Below are 14,189 nucleotides of genomic sequence, written 5' to 3'. Positions count from 1 at the left end.
CTAGGGAAAATGCGTCACTTCTCTTGCAAACAGAGTCAGGGTATATGCAGCAGTTTGGGCCACCTGGCTCGTTGCGAACTGTGAAGACTATTTCTTCCTAACAAAGACAGCCGATATCGCCAAACGGGGATGATTTAACAAAAGCGCATTTGCAAAAAAAAGCACAATCGTTGCACGACTGTACCTAACCATAAACATCAATGCCTTTCTTAAAATCAATACACAATACATTAAACCTGCATATTTAGCTAAAAGAAATCCAGGTTAGCAGGCAATATTAACCAGGTGAAATTGTGTCACTTCTCTTGCGTTCATTGCACGCTGAGTCAGGGTATGTGCAACATGGGCCGCCTGGCACGTGGCGAACTAATTTGCCAGAATTTTACGTAATTATGACATAACATTGAAGGTTGTGCAATGAAACAGGAATATTTAGACTTAGGGATGCCACCCGTTAGATAAAATACGGAACGGTTCCGTATTGCACTCAAAGGAAAAAACGTTTTGTTTTCGAAATGATAGTTTCCGGATTCGACTATATTAATGACCTAAGGCTCGTATTTCTGTGTGTTATTATGTTATAATTAAGTCTATGATTTGATAGAGCAGTCTGACTGAGCGATGGTAGGCAGCAGCAGGCTCATTAGCATTCATTCAAACAGCCCTTCGCAATGCATTGCGCTGTTTATGACTTCAAGCCTGTCAACTCCCAAGATTAGGCTGGTGTAACCGATGTGAAATGGCTAGCTAGTTAGCGGGTGCGCGCTAATAGCGTTTTAAACGTCACTTGCTCTGAGACTTGGAGTAGTTGTTCCCCTTGCTCTGCATGGGTAACGCTGCTTCGAGGGTGGCTGTTGTCGATGTGTTTTTTAGTTTTTTTTAGTTTTTAAATCAGACGGTTAATCGGCATCGGCTTTTGTCGGTCCTCCAATAAATCGGTCCATCCAATAAATGGGTAATGAAGTTAGCAGACTGGACCAGGAAGGGTGGGTAATGAAGAAAAGCAAATGAACATGAACAAAAATATGATATATGCAAGCCTAATGACTAAACATTAATTGGCATGGTGTTAGCACTGTGTAAATGTCTTGAACCATAGGCAATATCATAGGCATAGGCTAGGCTGCATGATTATTCAGGTATTCTATCCATGCACAATGAGCCAGTCATGCGGTTCCATTAGTCGGCTTGTCCCCTTGTGTGTTTAGTTTGATGTGCTTCTCCAAGAAGTATTGAGCTTCCTTGGCAGTGGAAAACATGTGTGGTGTGTTATAAGGTCAAGATTAGTTTTGTCAGGTGGATGAAGCCGCCTCTCAAGTTTAGCTTGAGAGCTCAAGTAGCTGGGATCTCACCTCATTGTAGGTCTCCCTCTGTTTCAGCAGTTCGGCACTGAGGTCTGGGTAGATGCTGATCCTCTTCCCTGCATAGGTCAGACCCCCAGATGCTGTTGCAAGGTGAACAATTCACTACTTGACTTCAAAGCTATGGATCCGTATACAGTGAGAGCCATTGACGAGTTAACCCGCAATGTTAATCAGTGGCAAAAAAGCCAGCATCTCTTTCCTGAACAATTCATAGAAAAGATTGCTCATGAAGGACGTTGGGTTGCCCGCTTCCACACCAGTTTCAAGTCCTGTGACCCACACATAGAATTTACAGGAATGACTTAAGTAATTCCGTTTTTTCTTTTAAGAGTTGGATTACCCCTTCCAATTTAGCTTGCACTTTCCAGGTCACGGAATCACACCTGTCACATTCACTGTTCTCCAGATTTTCTACTTCGGTTGAATAGGTATCCACTTTAGCAGTGCCAATGATTAATTTACCGGTTTTAAAATGCTTAGTCGAGGGCAGAGGTAAACTCCACACAAACAATCTCCAGGATAGTGTCGGCCAGCTCTTTCTGTCGTCTGGTGCTGAGAGCCACCATGTTCCCACTGGTGAATGGTGGACAGACAAATTCCAGCTGCTGGAGCGTAATAGACCTGCTAGTTATTTCTTGTGAAACAATTAATGTCCCACACCTTAATATGATGCCTAGTATTGACAAGTAGTTCAGGAAATATGTCTTAATTCATAGTCATTCGCAAAAGAAAGCCACAAAAATAACTAAAAATCTTCTTGACCTCTGCTCTCACACAAATAATGGGACTGCTGGGTTGACATGTCAATGTCAGTAACACTGGGCACTGTTTTCCTGAGAGTCCTGGGTTCAGGCCTAAGTCCTAGGAAACTAGAGGCTGTCTAATACTCATGAGAAAACATCATTCTGCATATTTATTTTTTATTTAACCTTAATTTAACTAGGCAAGTCAGTCTTATTTACAATGACGCCCTACACCGGCCAAACCCGGACGACGCTGGGCCAATTGTGCGCCGCCCTATGGGACTCCCAATCACGTTCGATTGTGATACAGCCTGGATTCAAACCAGGGTGTCTGTAGTGATGCCTCTAGCACTGAGATGCAATGCCTTAGACCACTGTGCCACTCGGGAGCCTCATCAGGTGTGCAGATATACACCGAGGGTACAAAACATTAGGAACACCATGACAGACTGACCAGGTGAACGCTAGATATCGATTCGGTATGTAATTGTAAAAACAATCCTCTTAAAACACCTTACTTATTGCCACAAAACAATCATTGGTGTTGATCACTGCTGCCGGCCTGGCTCTGATCATTGGTGCCGACAACTTGGCATATCAATCAGGTTTTGTCGCCAACATAATACAGTTTTTTTTTGCACCTAGCTAGGAGTTGAAGGACTAAAATGCCTCGTCTGCAGGCTGCCAGTAGGCCCCCTCGTCTGCAGGCTGCCAGTAGGCCCCCTCGTCTGCAGGCTGCCAGTAGGCCCCCTCGTCTGCAGGCTGCCAGTAGGCCCCCTCGTCTGCAGGCTGCCAGTAGGCCCTTCTTCCAAACAGCGGTTTGTAAAAGTTAAGTACATAAAATGTACGACAGTTTTGTGTAACTTGCCTTAGCAGTGAAACTCTGGACGTGTTGACCTGCAGGGATCACCATAGAGGCTGGGGATGAAAAGAGGAAGAGGAAAGGAATGATTAGGCTAATCAATTAAATACGTAGCGATCTGCATGCAATAATCAATTGGCCTGATTAACTCACACTGTAGAAAATGCAACAATTACCCGATATGGTGGATCAACTCATTGATTTGTGAAATAGGCCTAGAAAGCAATGGGTGCGGTGCGTTGAAGTCTTTGGGTGTGTCCCAATAATATCTAATGTTCCTGAAGTTTACACTCTTACACTTCTTCCAACAAATCTAAAAGCATTGGATTGGTGGAGGGAGTTTCCACCATATTTCCTTTATCAGTCATTTCCAGTGAAGGGAAGTGAACAAGTGCACACTTTGGGAGGAAGGAGAGATAATTGGTAGGTACCATTGGACATAAAAACATTACCAACATATTACCTGCAGGTTTTGTAAACGTCTGTCCATAGTTTGGAGGGAGCTGCAGCACAAAGTTGGATGAGTTGATGGTGTTCTTCATGAGGGCCAAGCCATCCACTGCTTTAGACTGCAGAATCTTTGACTCCCAGAGCTACAGATTAAATGTTGGTTTGCTAGTTAGTTGATTTGACATAAGCCATACCAAATATGATTGCAGTTCCAGTTACACAGCAGTATTACTGCAGTAGGGCCTATGCTCTTTTCTTGATTTCATCACTTCAATGTGATACCGTATATTCTGCAGTATTTATATACGTCATGAATGCAGTTATTTTTTGTGAATTACATTTTTACATTTACATTTTTAGTCATTTAGCAGACGCTCTTATCCAGAGTGACTTACAGTAGTGAATGTATACATTTCATACATTTTCATTTCATGCATTTTTCTTTTTGTACTGGCCCCCCGTGGGAATCGAACCCACAACCCTGGCGTTGCACACACCACGCTGGCGTTGTAAACACCATGCTCTACCAACTGAGCCACAGTGAAGAGGGCAGGCAGTTAAGTCCACTGTGTGTAACAAAGTGAAGTCATTCCAGTCAGGGAGGACTAACGTCAGCTAGAAGAACGGAGAGAAGTACCACAAAGGCTGGCGATATTGAGTCGATATCGCCATCTGCCGGCGTCTGCCGGATCGTGCTTATAAAAATCCTTGATCTACGTAAAGTCCCACTCACTTGTCTCAGGTCATCAAGAACACGGTCCTCCAGTCCTTCATCCAGAAACACCTCCCGCATGCTCTCAATCACATCATCTATGATGGACAGGTAGAGCTTCGGCTGGAGGGGTTTTCAAGGAGGATACAAGGAAGCACGATGGATCATTAGTTAGCTAGTGAACAGTATGTAGCCAAGTTAGCTAACATTAACAACTAGTTATTTGGCTAATTGACAGTTTGGCAATCAAGTTAGTGACATGGCTATGTCGATACACATTACCAAGTAACCAAAACAACAACATAAAGATCCGTTTATGGGCAACTTGCTCCTTACCACATGACTTGAATTTGATAGCATTTCGAGGGTCTAAGATGATCGGCTGCTTTGGTCTCGCTAGCTAGCGCGAGGTAAGCAAAATAGCTAACGTTAGCTAGCAGACAAACAGAAAATATTGATAGGAATTTCCTATTTCAATATTAACAGATCTGTGGTTTTGGTCGTTCTTTCCTAAGTGGACATTGCTATAGCAGACCTTGGTTTAAATAACTAAAAACAGCTAGCTACTTCAAACTGCAGGCTGTCGACTCCAACACAGGTGTGACCTTTGACCTCTACATTTGTTGAACCCCTCCCCCTTCTCACAAACGCATGCATAAAATGCAAACGCATTAAATTTGTTTTATTTATAACTAGCACTGAAGTCATATACACATACATACATACAATGCATTTTGTTATATAGTTTTATATGTGAGTGCAGACAATTCCTGCATCTCTAGGATTACATAACCATACTTCAATGATATTGACCTATGGGAAAATAAGAGATGAGAGTTTACATGCTTAGCTGTGCAAAAGGCCATGGTTAGCTAGCTAAACAACAAATTAGGCGATCAACATTTTATATAATTACCCAATTTTTACTTAAAATTGAAAATACATTCCAAGTAGTTTTTGGAAATAAGCCTAAACACTATGGGGCAGTATCTCAGACAGATTGAGCCTTGTCCTGGACTAACAACCAATCTTGCATTACCCATCTCATATGTATATACAATATCCTATTCTACTGTATCTTATTCTATGCCGCTCTGACATTGCTCGTCCATATATTTGTATATTCTTAATTCTATTCCCTTACTAGATTTGTGTGTATATGTTGTGTAATTGTTAGATATTACTTGTTAGATATTACTGCACTGTCGGAGCTAGAAGTACATGCATTTCGCTTCACACGCAATAACATCTGCTAAACACGTGTATGTGACCAATAAAATTTGATTTGATTTGTAAAGCAATCTCAATGAGAACCTCCATTGAAAGTGCTTTTTAGTCCATGACAAGGTTTAGCCTAATCTGTGACTGGGAAACTGGCCCTGTGAGTGTGTTAAATGTCTGCAAGGTATTTCCTCTTTTATAAAGAGCTTCTGCAACCTCCTGTCAATGAATAATCTTCTGAGAGAACTGTAAAGTGCATTGTGATGGTAGGGCTGTGTGTTGGGTTCTTCATTCCTCCAATAATAATATATTTGTTTTTTGTAGCCTACTTCGATTCCTCCATGTAGGTTACACCTAGCCTGGCTGCCAGTCTGTTTCTGCTCTCTTGCCAACTCCTTACAGAATTGTCATGTCTGGCACCCAGGCTAGGTTATAACATGTTAATATCCATACATACAGGTGTCGTGTCTTTGGCTATGCCGGATTAAGTGATATGACATGCTAACTTATAAAATGATTTCTCTGTAATTAATATTACCTGATTAAGCTAATCATGTAAATGTAATTAACTACAAAGTCGGGGCACCACGGAAGAACGTTTATAGAGCTGTTATCTTCCGAATAAACTCTTAAAAATACTTAGTAATATTTTACCTCGATAGCAGTCAATATTAATCCTTGTCTTATTTTCAGTCTCATAATGAAAGTTTTAAATTCTTGGCTATCTTCACGAACCCTGGCTAACAAGTTGAATCAGCAATACAAAATTGGGTTTAATTATTTATTTACTAAATACCTAACTAATCACACAGAATTACAAATACACAGAATACAATGACGTCATACAGAAAACGTCCTGGTGGACGGAACCTGTATCATGGCTGGTTACACAAAGGAAAGGGGGTTGGGCTTGAATGAAAGAGCGGGAAGATTTAGGAACAAAGAAACAGCAGCTATGCTATCGTAAATACATTATCTTATGCATTCTAAATTACCGCCCATTTGGAAAAGGAAAATGCAATAAATATTTACTCTGAGCTGCGCTTCGGTAGATTGGTCGTAGATGCTGGCCGGGTTGGCCAACAGATCTTCCTGTACTCGGAACAATGTCTCTGGTGGTACATTGGATACGTGGTGGTATCTTCGTCCGTCTGTTAGACTGGATCCGTCGTCCGTCCTTTCCTAGCCCACGTCGACAGCGGCCGCTGCTAACTCAACGGCTAGGAAGTATCACTTCTGTAGTGAATAAGCTCAAAGTTCATACCATTCGCCATCAAAGCTCACGCCGAGGTTGGCATAGTTCTGTCCTTGATATGTGTGTCTCCTTCTAACGTGGAGGCTGCAGCCCTCCCGTACTGGAACTACCTGGTTATCTTTTCGTCAAAGGATTATATAGTGGGGAGGGGGAGGGAGGTGTTTCATCGTTTATAACCCCTTGGTCTCTTCACAGGGTTGGGCCACTGATCGAGCAGGGCACTTTCCTTATGAAAACCCAAATCTCTCATTCGGAAGCTAAAATGACATTTCATCTCCTAACAAACATTTTCAATATCAAACATTTCAATTGCATAACAATTCCATGTGACTCTGATAACTAGAGGGTGTATACTTTCTCAGATACAATTTATGTCGTCCTGTCATCAGTCATAATGTCTCAGATGACAACCGAACTGACATACATACTCATTACGTTCCCAAGCATATTTCCAACTGGTTTTATTAACAAAACATGTGGTACCTTTCCACATTTGTTTGATGTTCCCAGACTCTCTATATTTAACACAGGCTATTCAGGTCCTTCAGTAGGGTCAGTAAGAGAGGGGAAGGGGGAAAGGTATTTATGGGGGGGGTCATAAACCTTACCCACAGGCCAACGTCATGACACAGGGATACAACAGGGACAAACAATAATATGGAATGTCAGCCTTATAGGTGATAAGACGCTCCTTTTGATTTTATTTTAACCTTTATTTCACTAGGCAAGTCAGTTAAGAACAAATTCTTATTTACAATGACACCCTACCCGGAGGATGCTGGCCCAATTTTGCGCCGCCCTATGGGACTCCAAATCACAGCTGGTTGTGATACCGCCTGGATTTGAACTAGGGTGTCTGTAGTGACGCCTCTAGCACTGAGACGCAGTGCCTTAGACCGCTGCGCCACTCAGGAGCCCATAAAGAACACACAATATAATAACAAGTGTTCATCAGCCACATGTAGGTTATGTCACTTTTAAAGATGTCCTTGTATCAAGGCATCCTGTGTATAGTCTTGATTCGAAGGCTTCCTCACGATGAACGAGACTTTGAAGTATGGTAATGTGAGACTTGATCCTGTAAGACTTGATCATCATCACTACTGTGGTGTGCAGCCTGATTGCCCCTGTGCTTCTGTCTCAATCCACTTCTTCTCAATTTACATCTATAAAAAGGACAGACCAATATGGTGTAGTTTCATTATGGAATACACCCTATGGCCCCACTGGACACAGATGTCAATTCAACATCTATTCAACGTTGGTTCAACATCATTTGATTGACATGACGTGGAAACAACGTTGATTCAACCAGTGTGTGCCCAGTGGAGCAGGACAACAATAGAAGAGTTTGCTAGACGACAGTATGGGACCAACCTTGTCAGCTGGTGTCACAGAAATAACTACGCTATATCAGACAATATTTTGTGTTGGATGAAATATATACCCAGTTCCCCTAATAAGTCGCAAATCATGATTCTGCTTTGGAACTAACAAAAATAGAGCAAAATAGAAACAAACAAAAATAACATCAACAACAGCATTAAAGATATTAAACAGCATTATATATACAAAACATTATAGATATTAAACTTGTTATCTAATATAATAATATCTCAGCCCTTACCTGACAATGATAGTGGGTCCGACTGGTGACATGTTTCTGAGGCTGAACGTCACTGTCTGTGCCCAGTGACGTCACTCTGGTCTGTGAGACCACGGCCCCCACCATCTCACACTCCATCGTGACAAACGGATACCAGTCAGTTGGGATCTCCTGATCTGAACCAAGCTCTAATTTACAGGAGAAGGTATGGGGATTTTCTACTGCTGGGAGAGGGAAAAGGGAGATTGTGTAGTTTCTACCACTTGGGAGAGCACTATGAGCAGAATCTGAAAGATACAGGTCTCCATCCTCTGGCACAATGCAAACAACGGGATTTAGTATTTATTTAGCCAAGCTGTAGTTTAACAAACCATAATACTATAAAGAGTTTATGTATTTTAGCTAAACTGATTAGGGAACATAAGTTACATTTTAACATAGCCTATATTGAAACATGTTTCGGTAAATGTAACATGTAAAATAAAGCCAAATCAGAATAAGCCAGCATTCCATACAAAAAGGGATTATCAATAGACCATCATCAATCGATCATCAAAGACAACCAGACTCTTCCTCTTAGTCCTTACCCATGTTCTTAGCAGGCAGTCTGTCGATCCTCCACACCATGGCCGAGTACACATTCTCTTACTTGACTGTCCCCACGGTAACCTGCATGACCGGCTGTGACTCAACAGCACTGTCTGTCCCCAGACACGCATTCCGGTTTATCCTGGCCATCAGGGACTTCCGTTGTAGCAACGTCACAGTGCGTGACACCTTCACCCAGTCCACCGGTACCGGCACACGGATCAGAACGTTCTCGCAGAGCGGCTCAGTCTCCGACACTCCGGTAAATGACGGGAAGGCGGCTGACATGTTGAGAAAGGCTTGGAGTTCCACGTAGGCCCCTTGGACAGTCACCACGGCTTTGACGGAGAACGGTAGGTTAGTACATCCCAGGTCTTGTAGCGCATCAGTTCTACTCTACAGGCATCCGGAGGAGAGAACTTGAGCAGCCGGGACCTGTGGAACTCCAAGTCATTGATGCACTTGTGGAAGGGGCAGTCACTGATCTCCATCCAGCCCTCAAGGAGGTCGTCCTGAAAGACCACAATGGAAATTAAAGGACCACAATTGAAATAGACCTAAGTCGACCTTTTTGTGTCATCCTGGATACTTCTACTAATTGTGTTGTCTTTTGATATGCAGGTTAAATTGTATGTTTGTGTTGGTATGTGTGTTAAGAAATGAACACCCAACCTCCTCAGAGCCAGAGCCGTAGCTGGCGTCGAAGCGGAGAAGCCCTAGGTCGTTGAGAGCCAGGAAACACTCCCCTGGTCCGTTGAGGAACGCCAGGCAGTGGATCCTCGTCATGGCTGCCCGATCCATCACCACACCGTCCTTAAAATGTATTTTAAGATTTTAGTCAGAGGTCGAGTGGCAAAAAAAGGATCCCCAAGGAGCATGCAATATGTCAAAAACAGGCGCTAAGGAGTCATTTTTGTGAATGATTTTAGCAAAAGACATTCATAGAAATGTATAACCTTCTTATTTAGGCTCTCAATTTTTATATAATAAGTAACAGCAAGTAATTCATGAGTTTTTAATAACGACCTGTAATAACGCTGAAATACCAATGAACTACACTAACTACTAGGTACATTTCCTGAAGAGACTGTGTGTGCTATCTTACGGTAGTTGTATGGTAGTGAAAGAAGAAGTAAATGTACCTTGTCCAGCTGCACCCAGAGGTGGTCTGTGATCTGCAGTGTCATCTCCTGTTCCTTGTAGTGCTGTTTTTGCGACAGGGGCGGAGTCAGCCTAAGAATCTCCTCCTCCATGGTCTCTAACAGATCCTCCATGTCGCCGTATTCCGTGGTTCCAAATTTCAGCAGCTGCTCCACCTCAGCCTCGTGGGACACCTCCAGCTTCCAATCAAATTTTATGCATTGTGGATTGTTGATTAAACGCCAAGCTTTTAAACGTGATTAAAAAAATGTAAAATGCCCTCTTACCTTGTGGTGGTAGCGCTTCTTCTCTGTGTAAGACACATGCTCCACCTTCACTGTCTGGATCTTACGAGGCTCTCTGTTGCTCTCCAGCTTGAGATCTGACAACCTGCAGTGAGGCTGCAGCTGGAACTCTTTGAAGGGCTTCTCCAGTCCTTTCTCATAGTACATCTGGAGCACCCCTCTATACAGCAGACGCAGGTAAATGGGGCCCCACTGTCGGGACGACATTCGGTTTTTCTTCTCCGGGATCCTCAGCATTAAAGACCAGCCGTCTCTCTTCTCGCTACGGAACAGACTGTGAGAGACAAAGGCTGCTGATGGTCCCTCCCTGATGTCCTCCCTGTCTCTTACTCCTCTCCTCCCCCCTCTATCCATCCCTACTCCTTCCTCAGTATCGTTGTCTTCCTCAGCCCGCCGGCCCTCCAGCTTGTGGCAGATGTAGGAGTAGGAGCTCTGGAGGTGGTCTGGTCGAGGAGGATCGTTGCCGTCTTTCGGCTGGATGAAGAAGCAAGGCAGACTAGAACCTCCACCCTCAGAGTCGGAAGAGGAGCTCCCAGAGTCCATGCTATGCTCACCAGCCCCCTCCCAGAATGGGTTGAAATGTCCCGGGTCCCCCTGGAAGGAGGGGAAGGGACCGGGACCATCGGAGACAGAGATGTCACTCTGGAGATGTGGGGTGGTGCCTGTGTGGGTGGCCTGGTCTAGGCCTGGGGGAGAAGAAGAATGCACGGTGGCAGAGGCAGAGGAGGAACTAGAGAAACTATGGAAGAAGTTGTGCTGATCGCGGGACCTGCAATGGAAAGGTAATGCACTGCTAGGAGGAGCCTCCCTTACCGGCGTGCAGAGAGGAGTGTTGCAGGGCACACAGGAACTTCCATTGATGTTAAAGTGCATTGGAGGGGAGCTGAATTCAAGGGAACTGCTGAAGCTCCAGGATGGATCTCCCACTGGGGGCAGTACCAGCTTTAGGCCATTGGGACGGGGGACTGTCTTTAACCCTGTCGTTGTCACACTACCTGGGGGTGTCTTCAGGGCTGTAGAGGCATAGGATGGGGGTGACCCTATCTTTGCCCCTGGTGACTTCAGGGGTGTTGAGGCCAACTTTGTCCCACTCCCTGGGATCTTCAGGGGTGTTGAGGCAAAAGAAGGGGACGTAGATGTAGTACACTCATCCTCGAAGGTCAACCAGTTTGGATTGTTCATGGAGCACATGGCTGGGGTTTTTTGGCGTCCAGGTTCAAGTCAGTACTTCCTGGTTCTGTTGTTGACGTTATCCTCAGATTCCACCACAGAGGCCTTCCCTGCTGAAAAGCTGAACAAAACATTGTCATAGATTAGAACACACAGAGTAACAGCATACAATGTTTTTCTGTAGAATCTACAGGTATCAGTGGAGGCTGGTGGGAGGAGCTATAGGAGGATGGACTCATTGTAATGGCTGGAATGGAATTAATGGAACAGAGTCAAACATATGGTTTCCATATGTATGATGTGTTTTATACCATTCTATGAATTCCATTCCAGCCATTACAATGAGCCCGTCCTCCAATAGCGCCTCCCACCAGCCTCCTCTGACAGGTATTATATATTGGTGCATTTGCTATGAAATATACTGTATCAGGCATCTCTTATTTACACCAATACATAACCTCACAATCCCCCCTAGTGAGCATTCTGTCTAAGAGACCTCTCCTACAGTTAGTGTTGCTAAATTAGACAGTTTTCATAATCAACATTTGGGCTCCTTTTAGTAGAATTTTGTGGGATTTTGGCTCAGATTAATCTGCAAAGTGTCATAAAAATCTGCCAACACAGTGCAGTTAGATGATGTTCCCTCAGCCGATCGGCAACATGAAATTTCCCACATGACTGGTTTAATTATTTAATAGCTGGCGAGTTGACTGTTGGTTTAATTATTCAATAGCTGGCGAGTTGACTGTTAGTTTAATTATTCAATAGCTGGCGAGTTGACTGTTGGTTTAATTATTCAATAGCTGGCGAGTTGACTGTTGGTTTAATTATTCAATAGCTGGCGAGTTGAGTTGTTTCTTTTATTGGTGGAAATTCAGCAAATAGTGCCATGTGGTAATATTTAGCCCAACACAAGAGAACAATACTGAATACATAAAGAAGTTAGAGAGGAGGAGAAAGTAACATCTTGCTCTTTGCGGTGATTGTGTCTTGTCACCAGTCAACCACACACACAATCCCTGTGTTCTCCCACTGGAATTGAGGAGGATAAATATAGAAACACTGAACATACTAGTGGACACCGATGAGTAACATCTGTCTAAACGCTACAGGTGCAGCCTTGTTGAATGAAAAGGCAGAGAGGTGCAGCTCTGCTCTGTCAGCAACTACCAGAGGAATTGGGGTCGATTTCAATTTGTGTTGGACTTCAGACGTCAGCTCCCTCCTATTCAAAGGTGGTGAAAAGTGGAATACATTGGAGTTGGAATAAAATGTAGGGTTTTGTAAATTGTACATAGATAGTGATGGATGAAAATACCATGGTCTAGTAGGAAATGTGGAAGATGGAATGGAACTGAATTAGAGGGGTTAGGTGGAGGGGAAAACAAAGCTTGGGTAGTGTTCATTACACCAAATAGAAGAAAACAGACAGGGTTTCCTTGGACTTGTCCAATAAGAAATACATATTTTTGTTTTCTGTTGAAAAACGTTTTGCTAATGAATACAAGGACACTGCTCTGCTCTCTAGTCAGTTTTAGCAGCATTCAGGAAATGTGTCACTGGCACTCGAGCAGAGAACCAATCACCTCTCTTTATTCACCACCAGTATGAAACCATCTGTGATAACTAGGCTGTGGAACACTGGAACAGCTGGTGAGATATGGGGGACAGACACTACTACTTAACTCATATGACTTAATGAGTTACGCCTAATATATTGTAAACCTCATCCCCAGGCTAACTGCCAAAGAGCCGGCTGGTGGCCAAATATAATAAAACGATTACTACATAGTCTATTATGTGGTAGCAGTTGATTCCTTTGGTAGAGCTGTGGAAATATTGCCTTGTCCCAGATCTGTTTTGCAAGACATCACTAACAGATCTGGGACCAGGATATTGGAAATATAGGCTAGTACATTAACCTGAGCTCTGATGTCATCCATGCCCTCCACCATAGCCTTGACACCAGCTGTCATAAGTTTGCATGTTAGAGAATACTGTATGGTGTAATGTCTTGCAATGCCAGACTACCTCCACCCCAGCACATTGGAGAGCAGACACGCTGTAATCATCATACAATCTAGCAATTGATTCCCAGTCAACAGAAGCAAAACACCGGTTTCAATCTGTATCCGTCACAGCCACCAACCTCACCACAGAGATACAGGCCTAATTTATGAAAAATAATCTAAGCACAGTAGTTATTCTGCAATCTCTGCCTCCTCACCAACTCCCTACCCCCACTATTACATTTACCACAGCCAATGGGTTATAGCCTACAGTAAGTATGAAGACAACTAGTGGCACTGGAAAAGTTCCTTTCATGCTATAAATAACTATGGAGGGAGCTCAGTGGCTGTAGGAGCCCAAGGGAGCGTCTCAGAGTAGAAATGCTGATCTAGGATCAGTTTCGCCTTTTAGATCTTAATGAATAAGATTGCATGGACCTGATCCTCGATCAGCACTTCTACTCTGAGACTTTTGTATTTTTATTTAACTAGGGAAGTCAGTTAAGAACAAATTCTTATTTACAATGATGGCCTACACCGGCCAAACCCGGACGACACTGGGACAATTGTGCACGCCCTATCCCAATCACGGCCGGTTGTGATACAGCCTGAAATCGAACCAGGATCTGTAGTGGCACCTCTAGCACTGAGATGCAGTGCTTTAGACCGCTACGCCACTCAGGAGCCCAAATTATACATACTGGGCCCAGAATGGTAATGGGGCTGTCAAGGCTTGGAGAGCTGGGTCATTCTAATGAGGACTA

At 43.6% G+C, this 14,189-nt stretch overlaps 1 protein-coding gene across 1 annotated transcript in view; it reads right to left on the bottom strand.

The window, feature by feature from the left end:
• LOC106611120 (uncharacterized) overlaps positions 1-11,452 on the bottom strand; it is a 40,004-nt gene extending 28,552 nt beyond the window's left edge. Inside the window, 9 exon segments of the mRNA XM_082978401.1 lie at positions 2,976-3,025; positions 3,433-3,562; positions 4,153-4,254; positions 8,235-8,437; positions 8,801-9,172; positions 9,175-9,298; positions 9,474-9,614; positions 9,944-10,141; positions 10,229-11,452. Coding sequence (XP_082834527.1) covers positions 2,976-3,025; positions 3,433-3,562; positions 4,153-4,254; positions 8,235-8,437; positions 8,801-9,172; positions 9,175-9,298; positions 9,474-9,614; positions 9,944-10,141; positions 10,229-11,437 — 2,529 coding nt within the window. The 5' untranslated portion in view covers positions 11,438-11,452.
• Positions 11,453-14,189: the final 2,737 nt, after the last annotated feature.

The sequence above is a fragment of the Salmo salar genome, chromosome 01 (genome assembly GCF_965601325.2).
Source record: "Salmo salar chromosome 01, fSalSal1, whole genome shotgun sequence".
NCBI classification, from domain to species: Eukaryota; Metazoa; Chordata; class Actinopteri; order Salmoniformes; family Salmonidae; genus Salmo; species Salmo salar.
Note: the sequence above shows the minus strand (reverse complement) of the source record. Positions and strands in the feature narration are given on the sequence as shown.